This window comes from Populus trichocarpa, chromosome 8 (genome assembly GCF_000002775.5).
Source record: "Populus trichocarpa isolate Nisqually-1 chromosome 8, P.trichocarpa_v4.1, whole genome shotgun sequence".
Taxonomy (NCBI): domain Eukaryota; kingdom Viridiplantae; phylum Streptophyta; class Magnoliopsida; order Malpighiales; family Salicaceae; genus Populus; species Populus trichocarpa.
Window position 1 is genome coordinate 8,820,096 of NC_037292.2, and position 23,960 is coordinate 8,844,055.

The 23,960-nt window shown below is 35.2% G+C and overlaps 1 protein-coding gene across 1 annotated transcript; it reads left to right on the plus strand.

Annotated features, from left to right (window-relative positions):
* Window positions 1-1,573: 1,573 nt before the first annotated feature.
* Window positions 1,574-22,361, plus strand: LOC7482905 (mediator of RNA polymerase II transcription subunit 23). Its single transcript, XM_002311488.4, has 21 exons — window positions 1,574-1,821; window positions 1,919-1,962; window positions 2,050-2,149; window positions 2,268-3,251; window positions 6,091-6,322; window positions 6,692-6,909; window positions 7,414-7,621; window positions 8,138-8,418; window positions 10,030-10,113; window positions 11,250-11,344; window positions 11,732-11,894; window positions 12,001-12,246; window positions 13,302-13,472; window positions 13,626-13,739; window positions 13,846-13,971; window positions 14,773-14,921; window positions 15,279-15,519; window positions 15,645-16,410; window positions 18,387-18,568; window positions 21,333-21,436; window positions 21,527-22,361. The coding sequence occupies exons 1-21, from the start codon at window positions 1,702-1,704 to the stop codon at window positions 21,726-21,728; spliced, it is 4,830 nt and encodes a 1,609-aa protein (XP_002311524.4). The 5' UTR covers window positions 1,574-1,701; the 3' UTR covers window positions 21,729-22,361.
* Window positions 22,362-23,960: the final 1,599 nt, after the last annotated feature.

A 23,960-nucleotide genomic window follows, 5' to 3' on the forward strand; every position in this document is an offset into this window, starting at 1 on the left:
TTTTTTTAAAAAAAAGTTATTATATTAAAATAATCTAAAAATATAAATCAATATTTTTTAATAAAAAACAAAATTCAAAATTTAAAGAACCAATTTCTAAACAAACCCTAAAAATTGCCTAATATTGTTGTTTATCATGGGGAGCAGACCTTGATGGGAAAATATAAATACATGCGAGTAGGCTAAAGATTGTTTTTGTTTTTATGTTTAAAAAATATTTTTGAAAATTTTTTATATTTTATTTTAAATTAAATTACTTATAATTTTAATACGATAATCTTAAAAATAAATATTAAAAAATAAATAAAAATATTATTTTATTATATTTTCAAATAAAAACTATATTTTTAAAAATAACTATTTTTATATTGAAAACTGAGCACTTACTTTTTCTATGAAAAGAGAAAAAAACCTGTTCGAATGTACGTGAAAAGAGGTCTGTCATTCAAGATGACAATGAGCTTAAAAATCTACGCAACCCAACATTATTCGGTTAGGCAACGCAACAAAACACCATGCAAATCAAAGTGATATTTTTTCTTCGTTTGTCGAGAGTTTCAAGACCTGTTTAATAATAAAAAAAATCATTTTTTATCTTCATTTATAGCTCTTCTTGGTTTTCAGTTTTTATTTTTTTAATCTAAAATTAAAAAAACATGTTCATTTTAAAAAAACAGAGAACAATTTTTCTATCCAAAAAATGAGCAATTGTAAGATTATAACTATATTTCCACAAAAATTGAAACCATAATCTATGATTGTCATCATATTTTTTTTTGTATTTATTACAATCTAACCATAAAACAATATTTTAATTTATTTTAAATTAAAAATTCTCATTAAAATTTTTTACTTATCAGGTAAAAAAACATATTAGATATTTTACTAAAAACAACGAATTCACAACATTATCCAGATATAAAAATATATATAATTTTTTTTTTTTTGATATTTTACATTGCTAAAGTGCTCGTACATGAAAAAATGATTTATTACATTCCATCATTTTAGTTTATTCTTCATTTGAAAAAAGTGAAAAAGTTATAAAAGAAAATTGTAGAAAAAAATCAAAAGATTTCTTCTACTATCCAAATGAAAAAATATTGCATTTTGAAAAAAAAAACAATCTTTTTATTTTAATTTCTTTAAAATCTGAAGTGTTATTTATTAAATTACCATAAAAAAACACTCTAGCCTGTTTATGAGTGTGGTTACGGTTGTTTTTCAAAGTGTTTTTTCGCTAAGAAATACATTAAAATAATATATTTTTTTATTTTTTAAAAATTATTTTTGACACTTCTCTTGGTTTGTCATGGAGAAATTCATTTATTTGTAAATTATCTCAAAATGGTTTAATAAAATAAAAAAACATCGCTAGAAGCCAAGAACAAGGAAAAAAAAGAATTTGTTGGTAGAGTCGAAATTATATAACCATTTTAGCTGAAAAACGGGTTCTCTTCTTTAAGTAAATTTTCCAAATGGGTCCGGACCCCCGACCCAAATGCAATCCCCCCTAATGGGCCTAGAAGACTTCTCGCAGCACCCACACTCACCTTCGACAAATTTCCCCTTTACTTTCCGCTACACTACTATACTTCTTTGCTGATAACTCACAGTGACTCGGTCATCGCTCTTTCTTCTCGTTACTCCTCACGACTCGAACCTTTCCTCCGACAAAACATGAAATGAAGTGAAAATAAAATGGAACAAAGCCAGAGATCAATAACAGCAGCAGCAGCCTCGGCCTCAGCCTCCTCACGCGGTCACCAATTCCACCCAGCTCGAGCTGCCATTATCGATCTCTTCAACCTCTACTTAGGCGTAAATCATCGTTTTCCTTCTTATTCTCAATTTTATCAATCACCTCCAAAAAAGCGAAAAGATTAGTCATTAATACTTCTTGATTTCCGTTTCGCAGCGAAGCAGCCGCCAAAAACCCGATGATTCAGCTCGTGAACTGCCGTGAGTTTTAAATTCGCTTTTCCTTCGAGGATTATTCTCTTATTATTATTATATTTTTTAAAAAAAATCTGACTTTTTTTTTTTCAGGAACAAGACACAAAAGCGTGTTCTTGCTCTCAACAGAGAGCTTCCTCCTCCGAATGAGCAATTTCTCTTAGATTTCGAGCAACTTCATACCCAATTTCCGGTAAATATTCGTGCTTTACCGTCGAATTACTTCCTCTTTTTTTTGGTGTACTTGTGTTTAAATGGTAAAAAAATATCGTGTTTTGATAATGTGACGTGTGTATGTTCGTACACTTCAGGATCAAGAGCAATTGCGTGCTGTTACAGAATCTGTACTTATAACTCTGGTTGTGCAATGTAGTAATCACGCCCCGCGGGCGGATTTTCTTCTATTTGCCCTACGGAGTTTATGTAGTATAGAGTACATTAACTGGGATAGTTTCTTGCCTAGTCTTCTTTCTTCAGTATCTACCACCGAATTGTCAGTCAGCCAGGCAGGTCAAGCAGTGCCAGCTGTTTCGTCCACTGGTTTAGCGCAGAATGGGATGCTTCCTTCTTCAAGCACAATCTCCAATTCGTCAATTTTTCAGTCTTTGAATCCTACATCCCCACTATCTTCTGTTCATGGCATTGGCTCTCCAGCCCCATTGGGGATGGAAGCTTCACCTTCTGTAGCTATGTCTCCGGTTAAATCATCAGATATTTCTGGTAATGGGCCACAATCTTCAGCAAGGGTCAATTTATTGATAAGGGACAGTGCCATGAGCAGTCTTCGCCAGCTATGTTGCAAGATTATTTTAACTGGACTTGAGTTTAATTTGAAGCCAGTGACTCATGCTGATATTTTCAACCATATGTTGAGCTGGCTGGTTAATTGGGATCAAAGACAACATGGTGTCGATGAATCTGATGGTGTGAAATCCTGGAGACCTGTCAAGGCTCTGATTGAATGGCTGCATAGTTGTTTGGATGTGATCTGGCTGCTGGTGGATGAGGATAAATGCCGAGTGCCCTTCTATGAATTATTGCGCAGCGGGTTGCAGTTTATAGAGAACATTCCTGATGACGAGGCCTTATTTACACTTATCTTGGAGATTCATAGGAGGCGAGATATGATGGCTATGCACATGCAAATGTTGGATCAACACCTTCACTGCCCCACATTTGGTACCCATCGGGTTTTGTCTCCTACAATTCCTACTGTTTCAGTTGAAGCTGTGGCTAACTTGCGCTATTCACCAATCACATACCCAAGCGTGCTTGGAGAACCTTTGCATGGAGAGGTGATGTATTTTTCTAAGAACTCACTCTGGAACTTCGAAAAATTATACCTCATTCTAGTGAAATAGTATGGTTCTGGTTTATGCTATCCTGGAATAGCATCCTTTTGATGGCAGGACCTGTTATCACGGGGCCTTCCAAATACAGCCACCAGCAATGGTAGTCTGCTGGTTGTGCAGGCTTATATCATTACTACTGTTTGCAATAGTGCATTTTTAATTGGATAACAAGAACCATTTTTTTCATGCCTTATAGAATTTCTTCAAATTATTCATAATCCAAAATTAGTTCAAGTTTCAACGAAGTGCATTATAGATGCTTTCCTGTTGGAATAATCATAAAGAGATCCTCATTTTCTTTTTGTTCATTGAACAATACATGGTAGATATGCATCTTCCCATCATGATTTAGAAGTAGTGACATTTTGCAGTTGTGAAAGCAATGCTATATATAAAAACAAATCGAACAAAATTTTCATACAAACAGGCGTTGTTATTTCCCTTTTTATCCTCTACCACTCATTTAATAGTTTTGAGACCCACAATTCACTGCTTATCAGTTTCCACATCTGTTTGTTTGGAGTTTTAGTATGATTTGTTGTATGCGTAGCATTTTCCTTGTGAAAATGAATTTAATTTTGATCTCCAGAGACCTGTATTGTCTTATTGCACCTATTCCGTGCTTATTGTACTTGGATGCCGACACTAATTAGTGTAATCAGTTGAGGATATATAGACAGCAATGGTCACCATTTTCATATTCATTTCTGTATATTTGGATTAAATTAAAAGCACTTGAAAAGAGATTATGGAAGTAGAGGGGTCGATATGTGAGGATATGATGCATTGAAGATTCATAAATGAATACTTTTGGAAACAAGGAATGGCCATAGTTATAATAGTGATGCTGTGGTGTGCCACAATGAGAATATGGGATAAAAGTAATTATGCAACCAGGTCACTTTTGAGTCATAAATAATGATTACTGCTGATTTTGTTCCCCATGTACACTACTATTGGTGAAGTTGAACTGTGAAGACATCAAATGGAATTACATATGGAAAGACTGGGACAATACATGTGCTATCTTTGTTTCAAAAAGCCCTTTATCAAACATTCTGTTTTTGGTATATTATTAATTATCTAGACATATGTTGTTGAGGCCTGAAAGATGACAACTGCTTCCTTTTTTACCCACATGAAGATGATTGAGATAATGTATAACCTATCTTTTTTTCCTAAACTCCTCCATCTAACATTCTGTGTCCTTGGGTATTTTATTAATTATCTAGACAAATGCTGTAAAGGCCAACATGGTGATTGTGGCTGCTCATTTTACTTATGATATTGGTGAATTTGAACTGTGAAGATATTAATAGACATTATATACAAAAATATTAGCATAGATATAAACTCTCTTCATTTCAGAAAATTCCAGCATTCTGTCTGGTTTTATATAATCTTGTATAAAAACTTCTTCTTCAGCAAGCTAAGATGCTTCAGAGATGGGCTGCTGCATCATTAACAATATGCTTTTAGAGTATTTTGAAGGAGATGTGATTCATGTGTGGACTTCCTGAACGACAGATTCTGGATCTTACACAAAATTTGCTCGTGACCTATTTGTGTGTTAATGAAGCTTGCATTGTCTAAAACATAGAACAAGAAGTACACCAAATAAGACATATAATAAAAATAGAAAATACAAGTTCGTTTTTAGTATACCCACTGTTTTGTGTAGTTCTCTTGTGCTTTAGAAAAGAAAGAACTGCAAAAAACCGGTGAAAGACTTTCTAAGTGAATGAAGCTAGTATTTTATTGTATATGTCGCAGAGTATCTTCCATGAGATCCCTGTATCTAGGATTGGAGGATTGTGTTTTGTCTTGGATTCTCTGTTTTACCTTGTCAGGCTTAACAGGACAGTAAAATAATCATGTTTTTCTTGTGTCTTCACCTGGAAAGAAACATTCTGACATTGTAAGGTGAAATATCTTTTATTTGTTTCTTGTATGGCAAATGTATCATCATTATAATTCTTATCTCTAAATATATTTTAAATATTGATTTATGGAGATTGTTCTTTATACAATGTTGCTTAAAAGTCAAATGGCTGCAAAGTTAACAACAGTTTTTAACAATTTGCACTTATGCTTGTGTCTGCATATATGTTTATATATTTACATGTGCACAGTTGGGCTGTATTTACCTTTCATTCTTTCTTTAATTGCTTCTGGTTAAAAATTGGATAATTCTATATGCAGTTCGTTGCTTATACCATGATATTTTTGTTGGACTTCAATTTGTCTGATGAGTTTTATCATTACACTCTAGTTTATCAAAAGTTTTACTCTATTTATATGGAAAGATATCTTTGTTATCAAAGTTATGAATTTGGTTTTGATTCACTTTTTACATGCCTTCGATTGTTTTTTGATGAATTAAAGTTCATTTCCAAACTTTTAGTGCATTCTTTCCCCATCCTTTAGCTCCTTTCAAAACTTGGTTTAAAAGCTGTCTAGTATTCCCCATGGTATATATGTCTTTACTCGAGCATGTATTTTTTTTTTTAAAAAGTGAGATTATTTTTAAATAAAACATTTTTGTCAAATCATCGAATGCATGTCTGGGATGAACCAGCTAACTTGGAGCCTTGTACAGTGCATGGAAGCTGTTATTCCCTGCTCCTTTCTTTAAGGGGTGTTCTTTATCTTATGTCTGAAAATGCAATGCTTTTAAGTAAAATATTGTGTTTGTAATTGGGTAATTTTGTGCCTGTCAAACGCAAAAACACATGCATCTATCTACTACCGCCTGTGAAATTGTTTTCTTTTAACCATGTAGGATCTTGCAAATTCTATTCAGAGGGGAAGTTTGGACTGGGAAAGAGCTTTGCGTTGTATAAGACATGCTCTTCGTACTACTCCATCACCTGACTGGTGGAAGCGTGTGCTTCTTGTGGCTTCTTGCTATAGGCCTGCTCATGGGCCTACTCCTGGTGCTGTTTTCACTTCTAGTATGATTTGTGAGGCCACTATTGATAGAATTGTTGAACTGTTGAAGTTGACAAATTCAGGCAATTATTTATTCCTTTCAATTTTTTTACTTTCTTCTGTTCCTATATAATGTGCTCAAGGATCACTTACTGTTCATGATATTTTCTTCATTGAATGTCTGGTAGGATTGTTCAACTGTTAAATTGCATATTTTCACCAGCAGAATTGAAAATGTAATAGCACAATTTTTAAGTAATATGAAGCAGTAATCATGGTTGAGAAACTTGGTGGACATGTTTGTCACGGTAGCCCCACTACTTTTAAGTGCACGAAGCTGCTTATGTTTCTAATATGTTTAGTGTGTCTGGTTTAAAAATTGATTATAGCAAATTTTGAAATGCTTCTTTTTGTAGGATAATAATTCTTGTAATTGTTTTTTTCATTTGCAGAAATGAATTGTTGGCAGGAGTGGCTTGTATTCTCTGATATCTTCTACTTTCTTGTGAAAAGTGGGTGCATAGATTTTATCGATTTTGTGGACAAACTGGTTTCAAGGCTAATAGAGGGTGATCAGCACATTGTTCGAACAAATCATGTTACTTGGCTGTTTGCACAAATTATTCGGATTGAGCTTGTGATGAATGCATTAAATACAGATGCTAGAAAGGTTGTTATTACTGTAAAATTCATTGCCTTTATACTGCCCGGTGTAGTTTTGCATCTTTCTCACCGTCATAATATATCTCAACGTTATTTATTTTATCGATTTTCTGGACAAACTGGTTTCAAGGCTAATAGAGGGTGATCAGCACATTGTTTGAACAAATCATGTTACTTGGCTGTTTGCACAAATTATTTAGATTGAGCTTGTGATGAATGCATTAAATACAGATGCTAGAAAGGTTGTTGTTACTGTAAAATTCATTGCCTTTATACTGCCTGGTGTGGTTTTGCATTTTTCTCACTGTCATAATATATCTCAACGTTGTTTATTCCTTGTCCAATGCATTTACATTAGCTTCTTTCATCCTTGGTGAAATTTTATTGGCCTTAATTTGTAGCAGATATATAGGGGGTTCATGCTTAGGACTGTGGTTTGGTCAAAATATTAGCCATAATCTTAGGGTCAACTTGTCACACTCAATCTTGGGCGTCGCAATTTTGCTGGCAGGTAGAGACAACCCGAAAGGTTTTATCATTTCACAGGGAAGATCGAAGCTCTGATCCTAATAATCCTCAAAGCATCCTGCTTGATTATATTAGCAGTTGCCAAAACTTACGTATTTGGTCATTGAACACATCAACAAGGGAATGTTTAAATAGTGAACAGCTTCAGAAAGGAAAGCAAATAGATGAGTGGTGGAGGCAAGCAAGCAAAGGTAAATTTCTCACATATGAAATAGAAAAAAGAGCAGGTAAATTTCTTCCAAAAGTAATTGCAGAATCGAACTGGTTTGATAATGTGGATCTTGCTGGTGGTTAGTATTAGAAAAATGCTTTAGTGTGAAGCACTCTTCTGCTTCTTTCAGTTTTCTACTTTACATTTTAAGGTAAATGCATGTTTTTATCATCAGGATATATTGATTTTAGAAAACTGCTTAAATGTCAGCACATTTTGTGGGCATGTGCGTTCACATACATATGCATGTGTGTGCTCACTTATTTTTGTTGATACTCTCCCAACAAAGACAGTAGCTGTTACCAAAAGGGGGGAAGGGACCTGTTCTTTCTTGATTTTTCACTTTTCACTTTTCACATTGCCATACTTCTCATGGAATGCATACTTTTCAACACTCATGCTTCTTACTAAACAATGCTAAGTATGAGGATTGACACTTATTAAGTATCTAACAAATTTGTACTCATGTTTAAATTTGTTTGACTTTTCTTTCCAGGGGATCGGATGTTGGATTACATGAATATGGATGATAAATCAATTGGAATGTTTTGGGTTGTATCCTACACCATGGCTCAGCCAGCTTCTGAAACAGTGGTGAACTGGTTATCCTCAGCTGGAGTTTCTGAATTATTAACTGGAACAAACATGCAGTCTAATGAGCGGTTAATGGTGATGAGGGAAGTAAGCCCTTTGCCGATGTCACTATTATCTGGACTTTCCATGAACCTATGTTTGAAGTTGGTGTTTCAAATGGAAGATTCTTTATTTGCTGGGCAGGTAATGCTTTTAGTGCTTGCTTATGTTGTAGTTGGCAACTTGGCAGCAGGATCCACTTTTATCTGCTCCCTAAATGCATGCTTGCAAAATTGGTGCATAGTTCAAAAACCATTTGTCATTCAATGCAATTCTTGCAGCATTACAGGCAAGATTTGAATCAGGTCAAAAGAACAAAGGCATAGCAAAAAAGAAAAGAAACCACCAAGTTTTTATTATACGAATTGAAGCATTCAGTCTCATTTTGAACAAAGGCATGGCAGAAAGAAAAGAAATGACAGTTTTTATTATAAGGATTGATGCATTCAGTCTCATTTCAGAAAGTAGCACCTAATGCTGTTGCGTAAATGGCATAGTGCTTTGTTCCCAGATCCCCAGATGGTTGTCATAAAATATAAAAATGATAAACAGCTTCCTTACTGCTTCAGACAATTAATACAGATAGCAAAATGGGTTTCCTGTTATTAAGTTTTTGAGCTTCGTTTTGGAACAAGGATGTGATGAAACAAGGGAAAAGATTATATAGGTGTTGAAGATCAGTTTATAATTAATTGTTTTATACAGTTCTAAGAAATGCTGAAGCCTTATCTTTTGTCATCGGGAGCCTGTAAATGGTCTTCCTAATTATTAGTTGCATAACTGACATTTACACATTTGTGTGTTTGAGAGGGGATTGTGTTTTATATTTGTTTCAGCTTTGGTTAATGTGGAGCTCAATCTTTATTTTAAGGGTGGTTTTCCTGGGATGTCTTTTATCTTGTTCTTTGTTTGCCTTTGAAGTTGATGGTTTAAGTAGAATGATTAGCAGAGGGTAAAAATAGAGAGTTAAGGGTATGATAATTGGTTGAGGATGTCTACATGTTTTGCTGATGATGCTATGTTTCTGTCTGATGATATGGAGAGGTTCTTGAAAATTTGTCCTGATTACATATCTTAATGAAAGAGTTTTGTCTTGAAGATAAATTTTGTAGTGTGATTTATTAGGTATTCATGTACAGTCCAAGTCTCTTTTCTATGTTGCTTCCTTGGCAATGCATGTTGGTCGAACTCACATTCTGTGCTTTCTGTGCTATGGCTGAAAGATCTGTAACTTGGTAGGCGGGTAGAAAGGGGAACATCTTTAGTCAGGAAACCCACTCTTAGTCAGCCTTATTTGTCTAACATCCATCTTCATAACTTGTCGTTATTTTATGATTCTTGTGGGGTGGCCCATAGTATTAAAAAGTGCGTCGTGGGATTCAAAATGGAAACTTAGTTATAGTTCAAAATAAAGGTCTCTTGTCCAAAAGTAAAACTTAGAAAGAAACATTGTAATTAATGACAGCAATTGGCAAAAAGAGAATTGTTGATGATGTATGTTGCACTGGCTTCTGTGATCAAAGTGTAAATAAGTGCTACAACACGGTGCTTTGAAGAAGATTATATCTAATGGGTCTAGTTTATAAATTGAGACTAGGCTTTTTGAACTTTCTTCCTGTGATTTGCTCTTCTGGGAATGACTTGCCGTAGCTGGGACTAAATGGTTTCTACTTTCCAATATAGATGTTGTGGTCTATCTATCAGATGTCTGACAGTTTTGACATTTCTTTTAATGTGATCTAATGTTTGGTGCAGGTTGTTCCTAGCATTGCAATGGTTGAAACATATTGTCGATTGCTGCTCATCGCTCCTCATTCACTGTTTCGGTCACACTTCAGTGTATTTCTCTTTACCCTTGCTTCTAAAAGTACACCATTTCTTGCAGATAAATTCATCACAGTGATGCATTCACATACATAGAAAAATACTAAAATCTCTCTTAAGCGCAATCATTTAATATGCAAGCCTGTTTGGTGATTCTCATGTAGATATCGGCATGAAATCACTGTTGGTCACAACTGCTTATTTATATATTCTGTTCCCTAGTAGCCTTGGTTATGAGCCCTCACATACATAGAAAAATACTAAAATCTCTCTTAAGCGCAATCATATAATATGCAAGCCTGTTTGGCGATTCTCGTGTAGATATCGGCATGAAATCACTGTTGGTCACAACTGCTTATTTATATATTCTGTTCCCTAGTAGCCTTGGTTATGAGCCCTCAAAAATATCAGGGGTAAAGTTTATTTGTGTTTGGTGAATAAAATGGATTGAGATAAATATTTATCCCAAAAGTGGGGTACAGTGGGTGTAAATATCATCTCCAAGGGAATGGTTTGAAGTCTTTTAAGGGGGGAAGGCTTATAGATTTTATTCTTTTTTTCTCTTATAAAATTTTAACTCCTAGATTCTCTCATTTACTTATAACTAGCTGTTGGGACCTTTTTATATCATTTTATGGAATGTCTAATGCTCTTGAGTTTTTAAACCTCTACCAAACATGTTTGAAAATAGCTTTTTTATTCACTCTTATACCCTTAATGATTTCTCCCGTGATAAATACTTTCATCACAATTCATCTTCAATTTTAACCTTTTACCAAATTGATCCTTAGATTAAAAATTTGCCTGGTACTTGCAGTGCATGCTACAATTTCAAGTCAACTGATCTACATATAGGAAAGGAAAGCTGTTCTTTTGCATGTCATGTTTTGATGGATTGTGAACTGCCTGTGAGAGCTTAAAAAATTGGCTAGATGAACACATCAACCATTTTCATGGAAAGCTTTTCTTGCTATTAAACTAATGTTAGTGCATTCCTTAAGGCTGACCAAATGATCTTTAAATGTCTGTGGATGCTGAATCTTTGTATGTCTCTGCTTAAGTTAATTGTTGTGCATTTTTTCACCTGTATATTTTGTGAGGTAATGTAATTTTAATGTGATGATGATGTACATTATAATTTCTTTGTAAAGCATTTGGCACAGAGGTATCAATCAATATTGAGCAAGCCTGGGGTGACTCTTTTGGTGCTAGAAATTGTGAACTATCGCTTGCTTCCACTTTACAGGTAATATCTGCCAACTCCATCCTGTGAAGCTATTCCTTTTCCTTTTCCTTCAAACTGGTGATAATTTGCTTAATGTATTGAAATTACTGAGGTTTGGGAATATATTTAAAGTCTGCATCCAGATATTTCTGCTCAGAATCTTTTTAATTGTGGACAACCTCTACCTTCAGGGATTTTGTCTTTTCTTTGCTTCCCAAACATATGCCATGTCTTGTTTGGAAGTTAGGTTGCTTAATGTAGATAATATTTTAGAGTTTTATAGCTATTGTTTGGGTTGATGGACCTTCAAGATTATGCAAATAATAATTTCAAGATTTTTTTCTTCCATGAATATTTTTTTTAAAACAAAAACTGTAAATCACACTTGTTCGTTACATTTTTTCTTAGGTATCAAGGGAAAAGCAAAACCTTAATGTATGATGTTACGAAAATAGTTTCTACTTTAAAGGGGAAACGAGGAGATCACCGTGTTTTTAGGTTGGCTGAAAACTTGTGCATGAACCTCATTTTATCACAAAGGGATTTTTTCTCAGTGAAGAGAGAAGGGAAGGTAAAAGACTATCATTTTTAAACTGAAGATTTTCTGTTGTAGCTTGTGTTCCTTCTTCTTTTTTGTTAGTATCTGAAAAATCTAAGATTTGTTTAATATTTTGCAGGGCCCCACTGAATTTACTGAAACTTTGAATCGTGTAACTATAGTCACTCTTGCCATCATCATAAAAACACGTGGAATTGCTGACGCTGATCACATGCTTTATCTTCAAACTATGTTAGAACAGATATTGGCAACAAGTCAACATACATGGTCAAAAAAAACATTAAGCTACTTCCCTCCTCTTCTTCGTGATGCCTTGATTGGGAGGATAGATAAAAGGGGTTTGGCTATTAAAGCTTGGCAACAGGTCAATTATTGCAAGTCATTTTTTTTTAGTTCTTTCATTGTCTTACTTCTTTCATGTTTTGCTGATTGGCATTCTTTGTTGAGGATGGAAGTCTAGAATCAGATAACTGGATGGATGCATTGATCTAGTGGGATGCAAGTCTAAGATTTGCCTGGTACATGTGAATGAAGGGCTATCCATGTGCATCTCAAGACTTGAAAATGGATCAAGGTTCCTCATTGTGCTAAAAGAAATCTGACACCTGGGTAGATTTAGGAGGGGGGGTGTAATTTGCTATGTGCAGTTTATTTTATCATCTTCTTTCTAATAATGGATCAGGGAAGCATATCGGCAAAGTTGACATGATTTGAGAATGGATCCTCACATAAGTAGGCATTATATTTTAAAGAAGCACTTAGCAGTCTGGTTTAGTTAACTTGATTTAAGGATTTTCATTCAAAGGAGACAAATGTAGCATGATATTCATGGGTATTTTTGTGGTTTTCAGATTTGGTCAGAGTTAGCAGATATTCAATAATGAATTTAGTTTTCTTTATTGGATGAAGATTTATCTTGTTTAATTGGGATTCTTTTTACTTATATTTTAGCCAGTCCTGTACCATTAAAGCAATAAAGAGAGACTATTTCATTTAAGTTTCTTTGCACGTGTACTTTTCTTTAGGGTTGACAATCCAATAGAACAGTACATAAGATTCACATAAAGACTAATATGATTTTATCATTAATTTTTTTGTGAAATAAAGGGAAATGAAATGATTTGTTTTTGTTTTTGTTTTTCATCTTCATCTTCTTTTCTGGGGTCCATGGGAGGGCCTATTGGGCTTTGGACAGGGAGTACTCGAGTAACCTCCCTTTTCCCTTAAATCTCCACCTTCCTTTGAAGGAGAACACCAGAGCTTCAAGTTAGAAATGCAAAGTTTTAACTTGCAAGTTTGTATTACTCTTAATCGGAGAGTTTAACCTTGTGAAATGATTTTAGATTTGAATATTTCCATGCCTGCTGTTCAGATTGCTTGGCAATTCAGTCAGTGTTAAAATGCCCAGTGTTTTTGCAGGCAGAAACAACAGTGATTAACCAATGTACCCAGCTGATCTCACTATCAGCTGATCCCACTTATGTGATGACATATATCAATCATAGTTTCCCCCAACACCGACAATATCTATGTGCTGGTGCATGGATACTGATGCAGGGACACCCTGAAAACATCAATAGCGGACATCTGGTATTGACTACATTCTTCTAATCTGTTTGTTGGGAAAACATCATTAGCACAAGCGATTGTTCCTATAGAAATCATCATTTCTTGACAGCTTTATCTTTCTGGATTTCTTTTAAAAGACCCCTGACTAATTATGTGTTGGTGGATGGAGTTTAGGCACGTGTTTTGAGAGAATTTTCCCCTGAAGAAGTGACAGCGAATATATACACAATGGTGGATGTTCTACTTCATAACATTCATGTGGACCTTCAGCATGGGCATACCTTACAGGTCTGCATCTTCTGCCTTGGTTATTCTTGCAAATTATATGCACTAACAGTCTTATTTGTTGTGTGCTAGTTCATTTAGTGTCTGTTTGTTCCCTTTGTTTTCCTAGGACCTTTTATTGAAAACTTGTGCAAACCTTGCCTTTTTCATTTGGACTCATGAGTTGCTGCCGTTGGATATTTTGCTTCTGGCACTTACTGACCGTGATGATGATCCCCATGCTTTGCGTATTGTGGTATGTTTTTCTGCACAATTTGATCTTGTATATGCACATTTCTTAATCCTTTTCCTTTGTGTGTGCACGTGCACCATCAAACATGACATAATCGCTGTAGTGTTTGAAGGATGATTAGTATAGCGATTACTGTTGCTTTAATCAACTGAGAATCTGATTACTGTCTGGGAAATAAGACTTGGGGCAATTATGATTTTGTGGTTTGGGTCAGAGGGGAAAGTCTCAGGACAGATTTGGAGGTGCAAGATTGAAGACGTGTTAAAAAGCTAACATGATTTTCTAGTCAGCGACTGCCTTAAGGTTTTAAGGCTCCAAGTTGAGGGTTTGCACTATGAGAACGATCTTGGTATATGGAGACAGTGAATCCGTTAAGAGGATTCTAATGGTAGAGTTATCCGTCCAACTGCTGCTCTGACAGCTTTTATTCTGGTTTTTATGCAAACCAGCAGCCAGTTACATAAACTTACAAGTAGTATATAAGAGAAGAACGAGACTTGCTCAATTTTGTGTGCTATGGTAAGGAAAAAACTTTCAAGAGTGTTTATTTTAAAACCAAATACCTGTTGTGCGATTTGGCACTTGTTATAATATGTTAAGGTTGCTACGTCTTCAGTGACACAGTTTCCTTGAAGGCAACTTTTGGCACTTAAACATAACTTCTCGTGCATAACCATGCAATTTGGTGGCAGTTTGTTTGATTTGATCTATGTAATGGGTTGAGATCTCATGCATGTTCAAACATAGTTTCGATGTTTATTGTTCTTGCACTGACACTGAAATGCATCATAATGCATGTTTCAGATTAGCTTGCTTGATAGGCAGGAACTTCAATCAAGAGTGAAACTATTTTGTATGAATCGTGTGCGTCCTGAGCATTGGATTCTCTCAGGACAGTTCAAGCGTCTTGAATTGGCAAAGGCACTTGGAAATCATCTATCATGGAAGGACAGGTAAAGACTTCTAGATTATATGTTTCTACATGGAATTTTATTCTGTTATATGAAATTACAAGACTCATGATAATTTAGAGCATTGGTAATTGATTGATGTCTCTAGCAATTTAGGAAGCATAGATACTCCAAAATGCTTCCTGTAAATGCATCAAGCTCTTTTAGATATGGATATGCACCTGATACAGCACAATATGTATTGGATACAGGGTATAAGAAAGAAAAATAAAAAGATAGTTCAATCTTGATTATGTTTTGGGTTAAAGGGTATAGGTGACAAAAATAATGCAATGCCGAAATTTCATTTCAATACAAGAATTGCAGCTTCCTTAACACTGTTTGCTATAAGCTCTGCAGGTATCCCACATTTTTTGATGACATTGCGGCACGCTTGCTTCCAGTCATCCCATTAATTGTTTATAGACTTCTTGAGAATGATGCTGTAGATCCAGCAGACAGAGTTCTGGCCATGTATTCTCCACTTTTAGAATATCACCCCTTAAGATTCACATTTGTTCGTGATATACTTGCCTACTTCTATGGTCATCTTCCTGGAAAGCTTGTTGTGCGGATACTGAATGTACTTGATCTTAGTAAGGTATTTATAGCTTCTCTTCCCTTCCTGTTATTATTTTCTTTCTTCTTTGTTTCCTCGTTTCAAGTCTTTGGAATGCTATTTTCTTTTTTCTGTATGTTTCTTTGTTGATTATAAACTTGTCACAGATCCCATTTTCCGAGTCATTCCCACAGCACATTAGCTCACCAAACCCTGTCATCTGCCCGCCCCCAGAGTATTTTGCAACTCTTTTGTTAGGGCTTGTGAATAATGTGATACCCCCACTAAATACCAACTCAAAGTATGGATCAGTTGGAGACGCTTCAAATAATTCAGGGCGCAATCCACATACCAAGACATCAGCAGCCTCTCAGTCTGGGCCAACGAATGCTTCTGAGGGTCAAAAGGCGTTCTATCAAATCCAGGATCCTGGAACTCATACTCAACTGGTTCTAGAAACAGCTGTCATAGAATTGCTCTCACTTCCAGTAGCTGCATCCCAAATTATCCCCTCTCTAGTTCAGATTGTTGTTAATATACAACCGACTCTAATTCAATCCAGCAATGGAGCTCCAAATTGTGTTGGACAAGGATCAGTTTTGCCAACGTCGCCTTCTGGGGGAAGTACTGATTCACTGGGTGGAAGCAGATCAACCCCTTCAGTTTCAGGAATCAATACTTCAAATTTTGTTTTACGAAGTGGTTATACTTGCCAACAACTTTCTTGCTTGTTGATCCAAGCTTGTGGTCTCTTACTAGCTCAGCTCCCTCCTGATTTTCATGTGCAACTTTATATGGAGGCATCGCGCATAATAAAAGAGTGTTGGTGGCTTACTGATAGCAAAAGGTCACTTGGGGAACTAGACTCTGCTGTTGGCTATGCATTGTTGGATCCAACATGGGCTGCTCAAGACAACACCTCAACAGCAATCGGTATGCTATTTAATTTCTCTTCTAGTCCTGTTCATCATTTTCTCTTGTTATTCTCAACATTCCCAGATGCCCAAATTTTCACAATTAAGTTACAGCAATTGGTATGCTATTTAATTTTTCCTCTAGTCCTGTTCATCCTTTTCTCTTGTTATTCTCAACATGCTCAGGTGCCCAAATTTTCATATTTATGCTAATTATTTAATTAAAATGTTGTTGAATTCAGGACATTCCTAAACTCTGTGAACTTGAGCCCCATCTATCTTTTAACCGTGCAAAACCTGTATGATTAGAAAGGATTGATGACCATGGCTGACTTTTGCTGATGACTCTAAAGGAAGCCATCTTGTTAACTCTGCAGACTAAGTCATGTTATATCAACAACACACAATGAGATACATTTACATACCATCTTGGAGACAATACCGTAATTGCATCTCGAGTTTGGTGATAGTTTAGTTTATGCTTTGATCTGTTTAGTAGAACCTAGAAGCCAATACTGCTACCATGTGGGGGGAGATGACAGGGCGTGTTAAGAGAGTGGTAGTAGAGGTCCTAAATGAATCCAAGGTTGTAGACCATACCCTCAAGGGTCCTCGTGATGTAGGACATGATTATAGAAACAGAGGAAATAAGGAGGAGAGGAGAAGGAAGGGGCAAAGGAAGTGAGGAAAGTATGAGAGTGGATACAAAAGAGGAGAGTTTGTACATACTTACCCTCGTCATGGATGAGCTAATCAGTCACATACAAGCTGATGTACCATGGTGTGTGCTTTGTCGACAATGTTGTGAATTGATAGTGTAGGAGTCAACCAAAAGATGGAGTTATGGAGGAATACTCTTGAAAGTCGAGGTTCTTAGTGAAGTAGAAGTAGAAGTATATGCACTGCAAGTTTTGCTCTTGTAAAAGGAATGAAGGAGATGTTAGATTGGATGGAATTGAAATATGATCAGTTTAGGTATAAGGGTTGTATCCTCCATTCGGAGAAGTGGATGAGGATGTAACTCATGGAATAAAAGCAAGGAGGTTGGAATGGAGTCGTCTTAAGGGTGTGTTATGCCAGCATAATCTCTTATAAAGTGAAAGGTAAAGTTCTATAGAACGGTGGTGAAGCTAGCCATGCTGTATGGAAATGAATGTTGGAAATAAAAGCAACAGAGGACCCTTAGATGAGTGTGGTGGAGATTTGAGAGCGGTGAGACAAGAATGGACAAGATTGGAAATGAACATGCCGCCACATATTGGAGATAAAATGAGAAGGGTGGACTAAGATGGTTTGGTCATGCCCAATGTAGGATGCCAAAGGTCCCAATTCAGAGGAGTTATTAGGGACTGTAAAAGGAAGGAAAAGAGGAAGAGGAAGATTTAAGATAATGGGATGGAGGTGATGCTGAGAGATCTAAACTCCTGATGCGGAGGCAGATTTGATTTATGATTAAGCTGAATGGTACTGAAAGAACCATATAGCTATCCCAATTAGTTTGGGGTTAAGGCTTTGTTGTTGTTGTTGTTTGTAGGACCCTTGAATGTTGTTGACATTATGCTTGTGGTGGGTTGGTAAGGAAACACAGGCTAGAGGAATGCAATCTGTATTTCGTTGTTGTTATTAAGGTCCAAACTTTGAAGTTTTCTTCTTGTACTTGCCACTTTAAATCTTAGCTTTCTTAGCAAATGTTTTCATATCTTTAGCCGTCATTTCCCTGTTATGATCTCGTCTTATGCCAGCATTTAATTCCCAATCAAGCATTATGATTATTATCATTAAATGCGAGTATCCCAGATATATGCCAGTCGCATCATGTGACTTCAAAATTATTACTTTCTTATTTAAAAAATCACACCCGTATTTGTTAGATGTTGGAACTGGAAGGCATGCATTCTTTCATCTAAATCTGTCATCATTGCCTACTTTATGTTTTATACATCAAGTACTTGTGTCTTGTGCTCTGATTCTGTGTTATAAATATTGTATCGCCAGGTAACATAATTGCCCTGCTGCATTCTTTCTTTAGCAACCTCCCACAGGAATGGCTAGAAGGAACACATGCTATCATTAAACATCTCAGGCCAATAACATCAGTTGCAATGTTGAGGATAGCATTCCGTATAATGGGTCCATTGCTCCCAAGACTTGCTAACTCTCACACGCTCTTCAATAAGGTATAGAAGGCTACTCGTTAGTTTTTATCTCTTAAATGTTTGCAAGGTGTGATTGCAATTATGGCATGCCCCAGACAATTCATTTTGTCTGGTTTAGTCTGTGATGAACTTGTCCAGTCATGCTTGAATGGTTGTACCATGCATTTCTTGAGTTGTTAAATCCACAAAATTTGTAACTAGGCACTAGGCAATAAGCTGAAAAATGCTGGAGCTTAACTTTTTCGGTTCCATATCTTATCAGTAAAGTCATAATGCATTATGACAACTTAGGATTAATGTCCACAAAAGATTTGTGTGAGCTAGGGTTGGTTTTTGTTGAATTAGGGTTGTATGGGATTTTTGTAGATGAAATAGGATGGAAATTAGACTGTTAACAGTAACACAGGGATTGTAGCGGCGAACTTCAAGCAAGAAGGGATGATAGTTAGGGAATAATAGAAGAACTTGAGTAGAAGAAGACCTCTTGGTTCCTAGACATCAAAATAACCTTAAAACACATTTTTATTGCGTACTTCAGCTGCAAGGTAAACAACATGATTCTGTAGTTCTTTTCAGTCTATTGATATGATTTCTTTATCAAAAGGAGGAATAATAAGATATATGCATAAAGAGTCCTAACATGACTAGGTAAGCAATAAATAGGAATATAAACCATTAAAGATTAAAACACCAAGTTCCTTAGTAAGGGCAGGACCTTCTGCTGAATCAAATTTCAAATATCTTTCATGGAAAGATGCAGAACTTATAATTCTGCCCTGCTTACAAAAATTACCTATGACTTAGAACATTAAACCCCAAACCAAGAAATCTACACTTCTCGTATGAATAACTAATTTATTGAGGCTTGGATTTCCAAGGAGGTTTTTTTTTGTTTGTTTTAAAAAACAGCTACTCTATCGTTGACAAGTTGATAGTGTGAACTATATTTTGATAACTGCATAGATATAGAATAATATGAGGTGCATCTTGAATTTGTTGATTAAACTTGCCCTGTGAAGTGACAAGATAAATTCAACAGAAAAGAAGAAAGAAAGAAAAGAATAGAGGGTAGCTTGATGGTAGCTAAGGGATTGGACTGATGAGCCTTGACCAGTCCTTTTTATCCTCTTAATTTTGCAAATCATGTCTTAAGTTTTTAGATAGAAATTAGAAGGTGATTATGTAAATCTGAATCAGATGGAAGTGAGTAGAAGATGCCGATTAATGGTTGTCAACAGAGGATGAACTAAGGAGAAATGAGGGGAAAAAATTGGTTAGGAAGATGACTTTCTATGTGTAACAACCATTACGTACTGCTCTAAGTTTTCTGAAAACACCAAACCCTAATTTAATAACAGGCTCTAGTGTATTAGGTGCATCATTTACTTTCATACTAATATACTTTATCTGATCTGGTCTAGATGAGAGTGGTTGTTGCTGTTAATTGTTTAGTAAAGACAAGACACTGTTGATATTCATGACTGCCGAAGGTAAATATGTATAAAATTCTTGGCGCATAAAAAAATAGAGAGCAACTAGTTTATAGGTCTGTGCTACGTTGTAGGTCGTATAAAAAAAATTTTGGACGTAACAAAAAATGTCCTAGCTAAAGAGAACAATTTGGCATTGTTATTAAACCCGACTCAATGAGTCAACCTCGAAACCTCTAAACCCAACTCCTTGCCTAGTTCGGGTTTAAATTAAACAGTGTGAGTTTCAGTCGACTTAGCCTGTCTAAAGGCAACATGGCTAACCATTAAAAAAAGTCCGAGGATGAAATTGAGGAAAAAAAGAGAGATGAAATTGACAGGAAAAAAAAAACTTTCGACTCAATTTCTTGCATAGTCTGGGTTTAAAATTTAATGGTGTGGGAGTTGACCTAACATGACTTAATCGACTTGGCCGATTCAAAGGGAACTTGGTTACCGGTAAAAAAAAGTGTAAGTATGAAATTGAAAAAAAGAAGATGAAATTGACAGGGAAAAAAACTCTCAACCCATCTCCATGCCTAAATTGGGTTTAAAATTAAACCGTGTAGCAGTTGCCTTGACATGATCCATTTAACTTGATTGGTCTAAAAGTAACCCGGATGATTATAAAAATAAAGTCTGAGGATGAAATTGAAAGAAAAAAAGGAGGCTAAAATTGATTTTCTTAAAAAAAAAAAAACCTTCACTGTTTATATAAACAGTGAAGCTGTACAAAGCAGGCAGTTCTTTTAGTAGAGATAGGTATGATAGTGAAGCTCCAATTTAGAAAGGTAATCATGCATAAAAACAATGGAATCTATGTGATTTTGTCTTAGTTCTTGCATCTAGAGATAAAGATGAGATTTCATTATATCACGAAGGGGGATGATAAAAAAATGCAATGGTTGTCACCTGAATCTGTCAAACTCAATGTGCCCAAGGGAAAGAAAACCCATTTATAACTAAAAGGGAATAATTTCAGCTTCTAATGACATTATCACTTTAGGCATCGTGCAATTTTCCATTTTATTTTCTATTTGGTGTTTGAAGTCAGAGAAACTTTTGTTTGTTTCATTTATCTCACACATGGATATACTGTATATATTCTCTTTTCACTTATGAAGAGGAACAAAAAAAAAAGGCAAGAACTATCTGAATTTGACCGTGAGAAAATTGCCTTTCGAAACCATTTTCGTTGTCTTGGGAAGTCAATTAACATTTTTTAGAAACCGATGTTTCACAATGAGAACATTGACTTCTGAATATTTTCTGATCGGTTTGAATTTATGTTTGATTTTTCATGACCATCATTTCAGACCCTCTCATTGCTTTTAAATACAATGGTCGATGTTTTTGGGAGGAATTCACAGACATCAACTGCTGTTGAAGCATCAGAAATTGCAGATCTTGTTGACTTTCTGTGAGTATTTGTTATTTGGAACTTCCATTTATATGATTTGAAATTCCATATATTTGAAGAACTTTCATTGACAAAACTCGTGTTCGTCAGCCATCATGTTGTCCATTATGAAGGGCAGGGAGGTCCTGTCCAGGCTAACAGCAAGCCTAAAGCAGAGGTTCTTGCCCTTTGTGGGAGGGCAGCAGAAAGTCTACGTCCAGATTTGCAACATCTTCTTTCGCACTTGAAACCTGATATGAATTCTTCTATATATGCTGCCACTCATCCAAAGTTGGTCCAGAATCCCCCATGACCTTTGGGTTTTAGCATTCTTCACTAGCCGATCATGAGATGGCAATGCCCTCTGAACAAAGATCGTTATAGAATTGAACAAGCTTTATATCTCCGGGGCTCCTTGTACTGCAGATTTTACTGCTTTGTGTTGCCTTGAAAATAAGATATGTAAAAGAGTAATGATGAGAATCACAAGGTACTCTCAACTGCTTCCAACCCTGAGTGTGATGGCAAAGACATTCCAGTTTTAAGGGTACTGCTCCACTGATTTGGTGCAGGAAAGCATCCACCAGCATCCATAACGATAAAAGGAGCATTATCCATTAAGAGCTGTAGAGCAGATGCTGTAAATAGCTGCCGCGCCAATTGCATCCAAGGTAGCTGAAGGTCAAGAGGTGAAGACGGAATTGTTCCAACCAGTTGTTAGCTTATGATTATAAATATATTGGAAAGCAGTGGGAATTTGATCATCGCGCGCGAAAGGAGTGTTGACTTGAATTAAAATTTTGTGGTGTCAAATTTTAATCACATCCCTGCACAAGGCTTCAGGGTATCTCAAAGGAAGGGGAACAAATAGGAAAAAGAAAATGAAAGCCATATACATTCTTTTGACTGTTGCAATAAACTAAAAATCTTCTAGGCATTAACCAAATCGCCCCGCCGCGAAACAAATCCATTTAAGTTATTAAATTAATATTATTTTAAATATTTTGTTTAATTGATGTTAAGAAATTATAGAAATGCTAAAAAAATTATTTTAATACATTTTTAATTAAAAATAATTTTGTAAAACATCACCTTTGGATATACTTTTTTTTTCCTAACAAAGGGCCTTAATCAAAATACTAAAATTAATTTCATTAGGCAAAACCCCATATTTAGCCTTACAGTTCAACACATGTACAAAAACTAGATCATACCTTTTATCATGTACAAAAACTTCAATAATCTCATGTAAGGTTCCGTGTTAAATTCTTCTTTTGATTCGCGTAAATGTTTCCTTGCGCGGTGAAGACTTGGAGGGCGAGGTCCTGGTTTTCTTGGTGTGTGATTAGGCGTTTTGGATAGAGGCGTTGAGGCCAGGGTTTTATTGGGGGTTTTACCGTGTAGGAGTTGGATTCAGGGAGGAGTGGGATTCCAGGATTGGCAACGGCAGCGGTAAGGGAGGAGGAGGACGAATAGATTGAAGCTTCAGATGATTAGTGTTGAGTCTTCAGGTTTTGATGTTTAGATTAAAGGCTAATGAGTTTGTTCAAGTGTTTATTTTGAATGTTTTGCAGGTTTTCCGAGGGTTTGTGGATTTGCTTGGAAAAAAAAAATTATATATATATAGCTAAATTCGCAGATGTATTTTAAATTTTAATTCCAATTTAATATATATATATATATATATATATATATATATATATATATGAAATACTCAAATTGCTTCTCAACTGGAGTGCTTTTGCATTCTCCTATATCCCTTTTTTGTAGTAAAAAAAAAAACTGTGGAGGCCAAACAAGTACGCTATCATGGCATAGAAGAAAAGGAAAAATTTTCTCTTTCTTTTTTTTTATGTTTTTTTTTTTCTAAAGGTGAAATTTTGAAATTGAAAAGCGTATAATCTGTAGAGTTTGTTAGATGTGGAATAAAAAGCCACGAATCTTCATCCCAACTTCAAACACGATATATGAGATAGCCTGAACAAATGATTATTTTTGTGTTGAATCTTGTTTTTAAAATATTTTTTTGTATGAAAATATATTAAAATAATTTTTTATATATAATTTTTATGATTTTGATATATTAATATTAAAAAAAATATTATTTTAATTGAAAACATTTTTAAGAAGATAAAAATGGATGAATTAATTTGATTTTTATTTTTATTAAAACTGAATGAGTTAAAATGGGTTGAAAATCAAAAGATTTAGACACCTCACAATTTTTTTTATTTTTTTGAGATAAAAAATGAATCTTTTAGTTTGGTTTGATTATATATAATCTCGGTTTTTTATTTAATTTCTCGAATTAGTTTTGTTAACTTTTTTATATTTAAGATTTAAAATCGAAACCAAGATGATTTTTAAGAAAGAACAATGAAAATTACACGACAAATTTAAAAAATAATTTGATTCAATTAATTTTAAATCAATCTTTAACATCAGCCAAATAACTCTGCTCACCTCTGAATCGATGTGGTGCTTCAAAAGAAGATTAAAATTCATCAACGACCAAAGTAAGCAGAACCATTCAAATCCCAGAAAG